General features: G+C 39.1%; 2 protein-coding genes across 9 annotated transcripts in view; one reads left to right on the top strand and one right to left on the bottom strand.

The window, feature by feature from the left end:
- Nucleotides 1–13580, top strand: part of veph1 (ventricular zone expressed PH domain-containing 1) — a 238005-nt gene that overhangs the window by 51024 nt on the left and 173401 nt on the right. For all 8 annotated transcript variants that reach the window (XR_009507288.1, XM_059946577.1, XM_059946567.1 and 5 more), the window contains exon 5: nucleotides 7220–7383. Coding sequence is in view for 7 of the 8 variants with exons in the window: in XM_059946577.1 (XP_059802560.1) it covers nucleotides 7220–7383 (164 nt within the window). In the remaining variant the exon portion in view is untranslated. The remainder of the gene's footprint in view (nucleotides 1–7219; nucleotides 7384–13580) is intronic.
- Nucleotides 781–5668, bottom strand: LOC132379054 (pentraxin-related protein PTX3-like). The gene is made up of 3 exons (XM_059946555.1): nucleotides 5490–5668; nucleotides 3909–4433; nucleotides 781–2177 (listed from the first exon to the last, which is right to left on the bottom strand). Exons 1-3 carry the CDS (start codon nucleotides 5605–5607, stop codon nucleotides 1561–1563), a joined length of 1260 nt encoding a protein of 419 aa, XP_059802538.1. The 5' UTR covers nucleotides 5608–5668; the 3' UTR covers nucleotides 781–1560.

The following is a 13580-nucleotide window of genomic DNA, read 5'->3' as shown; positions in this document are numbered from 1 at the left end:
CCATCACTTACTCCTGCCCATACTGTACCAGAATGTGTATCCCAGATTGGACTCTGCAGCCACCTGAGGACCCAGCAATAGACAATCCATTAGGAGAATATCATACTCAATTCCAGTGATCGCACTACTACTCATAGTACAACTTCAAAGGCAATGTAGGAACAAAGACTAGTAGTGTTGTGAAAGGCAGGTTGAGTACATAATTTTAAAAGATGTGTGGAATCTTTGCATTGAAAAATAGAGCCACAGAGTTCAAAATTAGTGTGTTATATTAAACGTTTAGACAGCAGTCATTGGGCGTCAGTGGGCGGATACTGATCAAATCTGGCATCACAAGGCTTTAGAGAGGGTGCAGGGGAGATTTCTCGAATAGTAAGCATGGAAGACTGCAGTTATATGGAAACAAAAAAGTAAGGCTATTTTTCTGAGAACAGAGAAAATTAAGGAGATGTTTAGAAATTCTAAAGAAGGTTCAGATATGAACGCACAAATTTAGATGACAGAGAACCAGAGTGTCATGTGAAGTGTTTTAATTCATTGCCTGACTATGGTTTAGAAAGTACAGCATGTAAGTGTGGATGGAAGAATCAAATTGAATGACAACTTCTATAAAGGAATTGCTTTAATACTGGAAATAAAACTTATGATATAGGGAATGAACAAGAAGTAAGATGAGATGCGGTTTATTAAGTTTACCTTTCATGCAGTCCATTTGAATGTTTCTCAGTTATTGCTTGCATGTTGTATTCTTGCTAAAAAAAAATTCACAGATTCCAATGCGTTGTTTAATATCAGTTTATTACAAAATTAGATTCTTTCTGTTCATATTATATGACTAATATCAGAAGCCTTACACATTACATACTGCATTACATAGACCTTGTGTTGTAAAGCAATGCAAATTAGATCACAAAATTATTATTTCATGTATGCATACATTGAGCAGTGATATTTTTGATTTCCAATGCAGAGTGGTAAGTTCACACCTTTACTGCTTCTTGCTAATTAATCATTTGATAAATGAAAGTAACCATGCATTTTTATGCACTAAAGTTAAAGTTGTAAAGTAAAAGTAATAGTATTTGAGAATATTAACTGTTGTGAAGGGTATTTTTCTGTAAGAATTTAGATTAAAGCTGCATTTGTCCCAACTTCTAAAATGAATCTGGTCTGACTGCTCTAAGCAACTGGAAGATAAATTATAAAATATACAGTTTTCTTTTGCAGTTTTGCAGATATTGGATTTTAAAATCCAATTGACCAGGCTTCAGATTTAACAGCGCAATAACGAGTTCTGTGATTGCTGCGAGCTCGTGTCATAGACTAAATGTTGTGTCTGTCCTGTGTTTTAATATCAACATAAATCTGTAACGAGAGAAATTATTTTCTGTACATAAATTACTGTAAGATGATTGCACTACAAAATTCACTTTGGACTTGGGCCTGGAGGACTTTGTAGCATAATTGGGAATTTTTCTCATGGTTCAGAATCAGAGATATAACATTAACAATTTCAGATCCATTCTTTGAACATGTTAATTAGGAAAGAATCAATTTCAATTAATAGTAGATGAATTCGGCACCACCGTGAACGGCAATCTCTGTGACACTCCAGCCAACAACATTCCCCCTCATGCTGTTGGAATGCTCGTGATTGGCTAAGTTCTGAATTTCATGTTCAGAAAGCATTCTGTCCCATATATTGAATCCAGTCAATTTTCCTGAAAAGGCCAACATTTGATCAAAGCCTCTTCCAGTGCAGCAACCATTCTTTTCCTGACCCAGCTGGAGTATTCCTCTGTCTGGAATAACATAACCAACTGCTAGTCCTGAAGATCTTGCAGCAAGTTTTCCATTCACCCAAAGGGTCACACTTCCATCCTTGTTGCTCCACGTTCCACAAAAATGTACCCAGTGCCCAGGGGAGACTGCATTTTCAGCAATGACTATGTTGGTGCTATTGTGCACAGAGAGCATGGCTGAAGATTGATTGAAGTATAGCTGAATTTCTGAAGGATTTATTTTTGTTCCATAGGAGAACACTATGGTTTTTTCCATCACATCTGTGACTTTTACCCATATAGAAGCTGTAAAGGAGCTAAGAATCATCTTGTCAGGATGGACACTTGCAAAAATCTTCTTTGAACGCATCGGGAAGATCAGAGCCATATCATAATCTAAGGGACAATAAGAGAAAATATTAGCTGCATTCAATGCCTTTTATTTTAACATTCTATATTCAACGTTTTTTTCTCTCACAGTAGTTAACCAAATTCCTCTTTTAGGAAAGACCAAATACCAAGTTTTATAATGAATGTTAAATGAAAAATGATGTTGAAACAGGTATTTTTTAATTAAAATAACATTTATATTGTATTTGCTGCTTCAGTTGTAGAAGTGAAGCTCGGGGCTCTCAGTTGTGGCTTACCAGTCAGTCAGTGTGTTGTAAATGTATGGTTCTGTTTTACTTTCTTGTCTGAAGCAAGGAGTGTACAGTATGAAACTTGGAGCGCAGGTCACTACTGACTTTTGCACTTCAGTTAAGGTCACTGAAGGAAAACCAATGTTCTGGCTTCTCAGACTGTTAAGCAATCTATAAATCATTCCATTTCATTCATCAATGAAACATTAAACTTTCCTTATTTTAATGCTGCCTAGTTACTAGATCAAGGTGGAGGAGGGGTGGGGAATGAAGACCACTGAGGGTCTTGGGATAGGGCATGTCTACAGTTATCTTGTACGTTACAGAGGAGGATGACTGTTAAAACAGGAAATAATTTGATCTTCGGAGCCTTCAGTTTCTTGACCAATTTGCAGCAATGTTATGCTGCTGGATTCAGTACTGGCCCAAACTGCTGCAGGTGTTAGATGAAATAGTATTGGTGTTCTCATTTTGCTAAGGCAACAGGTTTGAAAAGCTCAGGAGACCCTCAAAACCAGACAGTAAGGAGGTGGCGCTCAGGAATATCTCACCAAGTCATTTCTAGCTATTTCCTGTTCTGAACAAGTGTGCAACTTTGAAACGATACAATAGGCAGAAATGTGTGTTGTCTCTCACACTCACACTCAAGCACTCACACGCAGCTCAAGCATTTAATGGAACACAAAGGCAGGTTGAGTTTAAACATTTCCCTTTCTGACTCATCAGCTGAAGTGCTGCCACTAAGCCGGAAGACTATTCCAAGTTCATGACTTATTTAAGATATCAAAGATATTGTTAAGTCAGACAACAGCAACAGTGGTCATGTGGTGGGCTAAAAGAAGTGTAAGTTTAAAATTACATGCATTGTGATGTTGGACAATCTTTATATTCACAGTGGCTGTTGCATTAAGTGATTCAAGGGGAAAGGTGAGTGATTATTGGAGAAAGCAGTAATTACCAGTCTGTCATTAACAGAAGGAATACTGCAGAGAGAAAATGTTTCACATTATCAGAATTACAAAATCATATTTTGTCATTTATCCAAGTTGTTCCTGACCTAAACTGAACATACATATACAGTACATTTCATTTAGGAAGTTCCCTGGTGTAAAAAGAGGTACCAAAAGTTTTGTTTTAATATTTTTCACATGCATTGCCACATATAGCCAAACTTAAAATAAAGATCTATTTTAAAAAATATAAACTTGATCCTTGAATTCCCCAATCCCCTGCCCCAACCCCCGAGCCACTTCTCTTCCCCACCCCCTCCCAGTACTCAACCAACACACTAGGTGGCATGTTGTACCAGGCAGAAACATTTTTGGGACTTTTAATACTACATTGGCTGTTTTGTTTTTGCATGTGTTGTGGATATTAGAAGCTAGAGAGAGGTATGTCTCAGCTGTTAGAAATGGGTATGTAGTGACCCAAACTGAATGAGAACAAGCGTGTAGAAAGTATTTAAAAAAATGGTAAGATAGGTTACCTGATGGTATTGTGTGTTTCACAGAGCATTTCTGTGACACTGTCACTTCGCCCCTGGATTGGTACAGTTCATAGGAATTCAGAATGTCTTCTAAGTTTATTGAAACTGTTTTATTCATGTCTTGAGATGAAGTTTGATCCTTTATGTACATTATCGTTTGCCAAATTGTCTCAAGATTTCTGAGTCTGTTGGACAGATCTTGAGCCACTGAAAGAAGCTGCAGCAGTGTATTTTTCTGCTCTGATTCATTTTCTAATTTGGATTTGCTGAACTCTTCAACGTTGTATGCCAACTTCTTGTCGGCGTATGTTGTGAAGTGCAAAATTGCACTTTCTATGGCTTTTGTGGTAGTGTCTGCAATGATTGTTTTCATCTGGAGCATTTCAGACCGGACCCTTTGGAATTCTGCCTTACACACTTCATGAATGGATTGTTGCAGGATGTTCTGTTTCATCTGCGCATTCTCCAGCATTACAAATAGCTTATCCCATTTAGTGAGTTCCTTTTGGCATCTACAGGAACCATCTGGAAGAAGATAATTTTAAATAAAGGGGGCACTCATGTTAAGTATGTAAAGTTTCATGCTGCTTTAGTACAAGTAACGTATTGCTGAAATTTTGTTGCATTTAATTATTAAATCCTGCAATTTTGAAACTTAAGTACTAAATAAACATTAAGTAAAATTAAACTGCTTGCATGGTAATCAAGTATTACAGCTACGGCAGCATCTTGAGAGAGGAACACAGTTAAAATTTCAGGTCAATGACTTTCATTGGCTGTTTGGAGAGTTAACTGTTCCCTGTGTCCATGGAAGCTGCTTGACACGCTGATCCTTTACACCATTTTTGCTTTCAGATTTTCATCGTCTGCTGTATTTTGTGCTTGTGTTGTAATTCACTTAAACAAAACAAGATGTAACTTTATGTTTCATGCATCAGTACATATCAAAGCAATTCATTACTACTTAAGTACCTAGATAGTCTATTGATAAAGCAACATTCAGCAAACTCCCAGAATGGTTTCTTTTAGAATGTGCTGGTACAGAAATAAATATTATTCCTCACAGAAATAATGGCATGTGATCTTTTACATCTGCCTGAGAAGATTTGCAGGATTGTGGTTCCATGCCTCATGCAAAAGATCGTAGCGCAGACACTACTCTTGTACTGGAATCTCAATCCTGACCTTCTACCATATCAACTCAACCAGTTACATTTACTGCTTTAGGAATTTTAATATTTCACCTTGCATCACAATGAGTTAGAATGAATAACCTCTATTAGCATTTTGTCAAAGCAGCTGATAGCATCGATATATCCTCTGGTGATTCGCAGCAGAGAACCTAAAATAATTGTTAACAGAATTAAATCTGGAATTTGTTACCTCTGGTATTACTATAATAAGATTTTCCTGTCTTCTGGTTAAGCTTTTTCCTTCTCTTTAACAGCACTTTATTTGTGAACAACTGTTATAACTTGTTTGAAGTAAAACTTTCAAATTTTAAGTTTCACCAGAAAGGATGAAAACAGCAAAGATCATTAACTAGCAGAATCAGTTCATCTAACAATGAAAATATTTTACCTGGTAAAAATGAGATTTTATTTTCCATCCCATTAATAACTTGCACATCTTCGTAATCATTTGCTAAAATGCACGAGAGATTGAGAAGAATCCATAGGATCATTGTAAATACAGCCATTTTCTCAGAGTTGTCGTCTAGCTGGTATGCAGAATTTTGAGTTAATTTGGCTCCTTCGATATGAACTGTAAAAGCAAATGAACACAAGCCCTCAAACTCTCTTTATAAGTAATAAATGAGAATGATGTAAGAACTTTGTCATTGGTATAAACGTGCATGCACCAATGAACTGGAGCTCTGCTTTTGCAACAAAGAATTTGAATTATTTGAATTGCACAATCTTGAAACTTGAGGGGTCTGAAGCACATCCGAGTAGGTATACATAAGTGAGGACCCAGCACTGGGGTAAGTTTTAGATTGCGAGAGTAATGTAATGATCCACCACTGGGGAATGTGTTTTTTTTTTCATCTGAAGTGGTAGCAATAAGTGAGGAGTGTTAAGAAGCCAGAGAAGGCCAGGTCCCAAAGGGCTGTGCAAGAATGCAGAGGCATTTATTTCTGCATTTCATTAGTTTTATTTTACATTTTGCCATATGAAAGTTGTTAGGTAAGACTCTAAGCTTGTTTTAAAAGGTTTAATGAAGAAAAATGGCTTAAATATGCTTCATGATTTTTGTGGATACATTTTGTCTTGGATAATATAAAACAATATATATTATCTAAAACTGCATATGAACAGTCTATTTTGACTAGCATTTTGTACTTTTTTTTTGGACTGTTTGGACTGAATTGATAGCATCTATCACACTGGGAGGCCTGATTCCCTGATGTCACATCAAAAATATTGAGTGGAGATTACAAAATTTTCCCAGTGTAAGGGGTAACATCCCGGGGTATGTGGACTATCTTCAGATCAATACCTGAGAGGTGATTGTTTGATCCTAGATATTATGACAAGAGACTACTTGTTTTCTTTCCAGAAAAAGTTTGTATGGAATAATTTGTGTTTGATCTGAGTTCAACACCAGCCTTTACTACTCTCATGTAGGGAAATGTCTCTCAGTTTTACAAGTTTCTCTGCGACCATTATTCGGAACATAGGAGAAGAGAATAGAAAATGAAATACATTCAAAGGAAACTTTGGAGCTTGTTTGAAGAAAAGGAGGAAAGTAAAATAGGAAGTTTATTTGAATGTATGCTAAATTTGTATTGATATAGGTTTGTAATATTTTGATCAATTGACATAATTGCCTTCAATATCATTCCTATATTTAAAACTGACTGCTTAAATCATATAAAATTCTCTCAAATAGTCAACATGTTTTAAAGCTTCCTTGCACTGAACATAGAATAGTATTCAAAATGCATATCATGAAGGGTTAAGTAGTTATACAGCAACCCCCACAGTTCAGTTCACTAATAATTTCCTTATGCTGCAGTTTAAATTTGTGAATGGTACGTAGGTTGCAGTAACTTGAAGGTCACCTATTGCACTATAAATTATTCCTACACCATTGAGCATTTTCAAATACCTATCTTCAGTAAAGGGAAAATGAAATTTACTGTTGCCATTTTTCATTAAATATTCATGTGGCATTGTATGCCATTTTTGTGGTATCATCTATTGTTTATTTTTTAATGGATTCCTTTAAGCACTCGGAGGAATGGTTTCCAGATGATCATCCACATTTGAATCAAAATGCTTGACGTTCTTACCTTGCTGCTCTCACAGGGAATTCTTTGTTGCTGCGGGTTTTACCGTCAGTCTATGAGAAGCAGCCGGGACCCATTAACTGCCACGTAGCGGAGTTGGTGCAACTCATGCCACAGCTGGAGCCTCCTGAACAGCACCATCTTCTACAACTTCTGCAAATGATAACAAAGCAGTGTCCTCAGGTAAAACTTTACCTAGTTACCAAATCATTCCTTCACTTTTATCCTTCTAAGCTAATTACCTGTTCATTTATCTAATTGCTGCTCATGAAATCTTTCATAAAAGAAACCCATGAGAGAAATTCTGAGCAGTAAAAGCCAAGGAGACTGCCTGCCATAAATCCCCATTTTTCAGCAGTGTCCCTTTTGAAGAAGTTTTATGGGCCATGTGGTGCTTTTCTCTTCATTTCATTCCCACTATCCAGCAATTAATTGACCATTTTGGTGTTGGCCTTTTAAAGTTAAAATACATGCAGTACTGGAAACCAGCATGTTCATAGAATGTTTACCATCCGACATTGATCCTGCCTGTTTGCAGCTAATATTGCGAAAGGTCCCTTCCTCACTTTTGCTCTATACCATGTTACAGAAGCTGGACCCGTGTTCTTCTATTAAGCTATTGTGTGTTATGTTAGCTATCAGTAAGAGTGTGATGAATGTTCACTTTCAGGGGTCTGTGACAAAGTTAAACTTCTAGAAAATATCCCTTGTTCAGCTTTTTGTTGTAACCTAGGACAAATATTTACCTCTTAAGGTAAATTGCGAACAAGAATCAGCTTGCAGTTAAAAGACAGCTTTGTAAGCAGTGCTACAGAGCGCAGTGGGGGTGGGCGGGGTGCTGGCTGCTAAGAGATGTGGTTTGCAAAGCGAAGTAACCGGGAGATGTTTAGCTGATGCAGACTAGAGTATAAGACAATGGGGTTATGTCAACTGGCCTGCATTGGACCAAGCAATTAATGCTAAATTGGCTGCTTCATTGTAATAGAGATTGAGGAAGGTTCCTGACTGGGTTTATTTAGTCACTAAACACATTAAGCATGGTCACCGGTATGATTGCTCAACAGTTGGAATATTTGTGTACTCGGAGAATCAGACCTCTCACCATTAATTTTAGGTGAATTTTTAGACCACCTGCGAATTACTTTGTCACAGCAAAGGTATCTGATAAACATCAAATGCAAATGATGTCAACTCGTAGTAAAGTAGTATAAAGGAAATGGTGGATGAACTGAATAAGTATTTTGCATCATTCTTCACTGTGGAAGACACCAGCAGTAAAGCAGAAGTTCAAGATTGTCAGGGGCCAGAAGGGTGTGAAGTTACCATTACGAGGGAGAAGATTCTTGAGAAACTGAAAGGTCTGAAGTTTGGTAGATTACCTGATCGAGATGGTGTACACCCCATTGTTTTGAAAGAGGTGGCTGAGAGATTATGGAGGCATTAGTAATGATCTTTCATGAACCACTAGGATGTTCCAGAAGACTGGAAAATTGCAAATAATACTTCACTCTTTAAGAAAGGAGAGAGCCAGAAGGAAAGAAATAGGCCAGTTAGTCTGATCTCAGTGGCTGGGAGGGAAGAAGTTAAGGATGTGGTTTCGAGTTACTTGGATGCACATGATAAAATAGGCTGAAGTCAGCATGGTTTCCTCAAGGGAAAATCTAGCCTGACAAATCAGTTGGTATTCTTTTGAAGAAATAACAAGCAAGCTAGACAAAGAAGTATCAGTTGATGCTATGTATTTGATTTTTCAGAAGGCCTTTGACAAGGTGCCACACATGAGGCTGCTTAACAAGTTAAGAGACCATGGTATTACAGGAAAGATTCTACGTGGATAAAGCAGTGGCTGATTGGCAGGAGGCAAAGAGTGAGAAAAAAAGGGAGCCTTTTCTGGCTGGCTCCTGGTGACAGGTGGTGTTTCACAGTGGTCTATGTTGGGATTGCTTCTTTGTCAATGTCAATGACTTAGACAGATTGGGAGAATGGGCAAAGAAACAGCAGATGGAATACAGTGTTGGGAAGTGTATGGTCATGCACTTTGGTAGAAGAAGTAAAAGGGTTGGCTATTTTCAAAATGGAGAGAATATACAAAAAACTGTGGTGAAAAGGAAGTTGAGATCCTTGTGCAGGGTTCCCAGATGATTAGTTTGCAGGTTGAATCTGTGGTGAGGAAGGCAAATGTGATGTTAGCATTCATTTCAAGAGGACTAGAATGTAAAAGCAAGGATATAATGTTGAGACTTTATAAAGCACTGGTGAGGCTTCGCTTGGAGTATTTTGAGAAGTTTTGGGCCTCATAGAAACCATCTGCTGACACTGAGAGGGTTCAAAGGGGTTCATGAAAATCATTTCAAGATTGAACAGCTTGCCATATGAAAAGCATTTGATGGCTCTGGGCCTGTATCCACTGGAATTTAGAAGAATAAAGGGTGACCTAATTGAAACCTAATCGAATTGTGAAAGGCCTTGATAGAGTGGATGTGGAGAGGATGTTTCATATGGTGAGAGAGTCTAAGACCAAAAGACACAGCCTCAGAAAAAGGGAGTGCCCTTTTGGAACAGAGATGAAGAGGAATATCTTTAGCCAGAGAATGGTGAATCTGTGAATTATTTACCACAGGCAGCTGTGGAGCCCAAGCCTTTATGTATATTTAAGGTGGAGGTTGATAGATTATTGATTGTTTAGGGCATAGAGGGATACAGGGATAAGGCAGGACATTGAGGCTGAGAGGAAGAATTGATCAGCCATGAAGAAATGGCAGAGCAGACTTGATGGGCCAGATGGTCTAATTCTGCTCCTGTATCTTATAAATATTAGAAGGCATTGGGGATTGTTAGAAATGACAAGGAGATTGTCAGAAAGATGGGGGTGACAGGAAGAAGAAGTAGAATTCATTCCTCTGCCATTATTTTCTGCGATAGACAACTGATTGATAAGTTCTTTTAGTTTTTAAGAATTGTATCTGTGTTTGGGAATGCTTTGTAGTTTGTAAATCATTTATATTCAGAAATCTTTTACATGTCAGAAATCCTCTGTGAATGTCAACAACATTAAGAACTATTTGTCTGAATCTAAATGTGTATCATTAAAAAAATAAACTGTGTTTAAACTACTTAAAGAATTAGAACCATCTCCTCCTGGGAGGAAGGGCTCAACACTCAAATTGTTGGTAATGGCAGCTCGACCTCGCCACCAAGACTGGAGCGAGAAGTAAGCTAGTCCCTCAAGAGTAGGTGGACACAGTATAACCTCCCTATACTGACGAAACTCATAGATAACTACATTGATTGTGCTTAAACTCTTCTTTTGAGTTTAAGGCTTTGCGGATGGTGAACCCAATACCGTCACAAGAGGAAGAAAACAATGAAGAGTTCACCAGCGACTCCAGTTGTAACACCCTGATGATCTTGCTCTTCATCAAGACATTCCCTTTGTCCTTTCCACCTTAGTCATCTCCTTTCCATTGCTTGTTTCCTCACTTCTTTTTTAATTCTGATAAAAGGTTATTGATCCACAATTCCAATAACCTTGATGTCATTTGCAAACTTACTAATCCACCGTTCCACTTCCTCATCCAAGTCATTTATAAAAATAACAAAGAAAAGGAATACCAGAAAAGATCCCTGTGGAACACTGTTGGTCACTGACCGCCTGGCAGAATATGTTCCATCTACAATCAACCCTGCCATCTATCAGCAAGCCAATTCTGTATCTGCACAGCCAGGTTTCCCTGAATCACATGTCTTCTGAGTTTCTGAAGCAGTTTACCATGGGGATCCTTATCAAACACCTTACTAAAATCCATTTACACCACATTTATTGCTCTATCTTCATCAATGTGTTTTGTCATGTCATCAGAGCAACACAAGTGAATCTGCAGATGCTGGAAATAAATAAAAACACAAAATGCTGGCAGAACTCAGCAGGCCAGACAGCATCTATGGGAGGAGGTTCTGACAATGTTTCAGGCCACTCCTAATGAAGGGTTTTGGCCCGAAGTGTTGTCACTACCTCCTCCCAGAGATGCTGTCTGGCCTGCTGAGTTCTGCCAGCATTTTGTGTTTTTATCAGAGAATCCATTCTGGCTTGTGAGATGTGGCCTGCCTCTCACAAAGCCATGCTGACTTTCTCTAATTGGGCTATGCTTCTCCAAATACTTGTAAATCCTGTCTCTGAGAATCTTCTCCAAAAATTTGCCCACCACTGAATTAGAACTCCCTGGTCTATAATAAACTCCCAGGGTTATCCCTACTCCCTTTCTTGAACAAAGCAATAATATTTACCACTCTCCGATCTCTGGTACTACTCTGTGGCCAGTGAGGACACAAAGATCTTGGTCAAAGGTGCAGCAATCTCTGCTCTTGCTTCCTGTGGTAGCCTAGGGTAGATGCTGTCCAGCACTGGGGATTTATCTATCCTCATGCTTTTTGCGCAAGTTCAGCCATATCTTCTTTCTTAATGTTGACATGCTCCAGCTTATCAACCTGTTTTACAATATTCTCATAAATGTCAAGGTCCCTCTCCCTGGTGAATACTAAAGCAAAGGATTCATTATGGACCGTCCTTTCCTTCTCTGGCTCCAGGCATGTGTTTCCTGTACCCCTGATCAGTCCCACCCTCTACACTATGGCATCTTTATTCCTCTTGACTAGATGTTCCGCATCACTTATCAACAATGGTTCCTTTACTCTGCCATTCTTTTCCTGCCTACTTATTTAATGTATTATTTATATATAGGCTTATTGTAATTTGTATTTTTTATTACCTTGTGTTGTAAAGTATTGCTGCTGTGGAATAACAAATTTCACAACATGCCGGTGATATTAAACCTGATTCTGTCATTGTTACTGTCTCCATCTCTGATATGCTCACCTACCAACAAATCTGATATTTGACCTGTTTAGTGGCCGAGCATCAGATCTAGAATGCCCTTCTTCTAGATGGCTTGTTAACATATTTTGCCAGGAATCCTTCCTGGACACGCTTAACAATTCTGCCCCATTTTGCACTAAGGTGGTTCTGTTCAATATTAGGAAAGTTGAAGTCACCCATGCCAACAACCACTGTTATTTTTACAGATTTCCAAAACCTGCCCCTGATCTGTTCCTCAGCCTCTATGTTGCTCTTGGACGGGTAGCTGGGAGGCTGAGGTCTACAGAATATTCCCAATACAGTGATTGCTCCCTTCCTCATCCTGACTTCCACCCACACAGAATCAGTAGATAACACATTGGGTTCAAGCGTAACCTGTCCCTTTTGTACAGCTAATACCTTCCCCAGAAGAGATCCATTGATCGAGAAATCTGCAACCATACCCCTGCACCAATTCTTCAACCACACATTCATCTTACCCGCACTGGCACGTGGGGCAGGCAGCATCTGGAGGTTACCACCCTGGAGGTCCTACTTTTCAGCTTCCTCCCTATATTCCCTTTTCGGGAGCTCATCTCTTTTGCTACCTATGTCATTAGAACCTAGATGTACCACAATTTCTTGCTGCCCACTCTCCCCATTTAGAATGCTGTGGACCTGATCTGAGACACCCCTCCCTGACCCTGGTACCCAGGAGGCAACATACCATCTGGGTGTCTCCTTCATGTCCAGAGAATCTCCTGCTTGCTCCTCTAACTATTGTATCACCTATTGGCACTGCAGTCCTCTTCTCTCCCCTTATTTTCTGAGCTACAGAGACAGATTCAGTGCCAGAAAGCTGGTCGCTGCAATTTCCCCCTGGTCCCCCAGAAGTATTTAAGGTAGTATTCTTGTTATTGAGGGGAACAGCCGCAGGGGTACTCTGCACGATTCCCTTTCATTCCCCTGACAGTCACAAAGCAACTGTCAGCCTGCATCCTGCAACTTGGTAACAACGACCTCCCTGTAGCTCTTACCTAGTGCCTCCTAATTCTCCTGTGTGTAAATCCAACTGCAGCTCCAGTTTCTTTACAAAGTCTGGAAGAGGGTTTGCTGGAGCTGTTGGGGAGGGTTTAAACTAATTTGGCAGGGGGATGGGAACCAGAGAGATAGGGCTGGTGATGGAGCAATTGGTATACAAGTTGATGCATTGTCTAGTGAGACTGAGGAAGCACAGGCAAGATGATAGGGAAAAATTGCAGTTAGTGGGATGAGCTTAAGTGTAATGTGGGGGCAAAATCAAAAAGGGTGATGAATACAGGACTGAAAGTGATGTATCTGAATGCATGCAGTACGCAGAATGAGATAGATGATCTTGTAGCACAGTTAGAGATTGGCAGGTATGATGTTGCGGGCATCACTGAGTCATGACTAAACAAAGATCATAGTTGGGAGTTTAACACCCAAGGATGCACGTTGTATCAAAAGGGCAGGCAGGCAGAGGATGTGGAGTGGCTCTGTTGGTAAA

Source organism: Hypanus sabinus, chromosome 2 (genome assembly GCF_030144855.1).
Source record: "Hypanus sabinus isolate sHypSab1 chromosome 2, sHypSab1.hap1, whole genome shotgun sequence".
NCBI lineage: Eukaryota > Metazoa > Chordata > Chondrichthyes > Myliobatiformes > Dasyatidae > Hypanus > Hypanus sabinus.
The sequence above is the reverse complement of the archived record's forward strand: the minus strand, read 5'-3'. Positions and strand labels throughout refer to the sequence as shown.

Excerpts from the sequence above, each read along its gene's own strand:
- LOC132379054 (XM_059946555.1), bottom strand. The coding sequence starts at position 5,607 with ATGGCTGTATTTACAATGATCCTATGGATTCTTCTCAATCTCTCGTGC. Across the intron at positions 4,434-5,489 it reads TAAAATCTCATTTTTACCAG|ATGGTTCCTGTAGATGCCAA; the intron begins GTAAAATATTTT and ends ATCTTCTTCCAG. Across the intron at positions 2,178-3,908 it reads GAAACACACAATACCATCAG|ATTATGATATGGCTCTGATC; the intron begins GTAACCTATCTT and ends ATTGTCCCTTAG.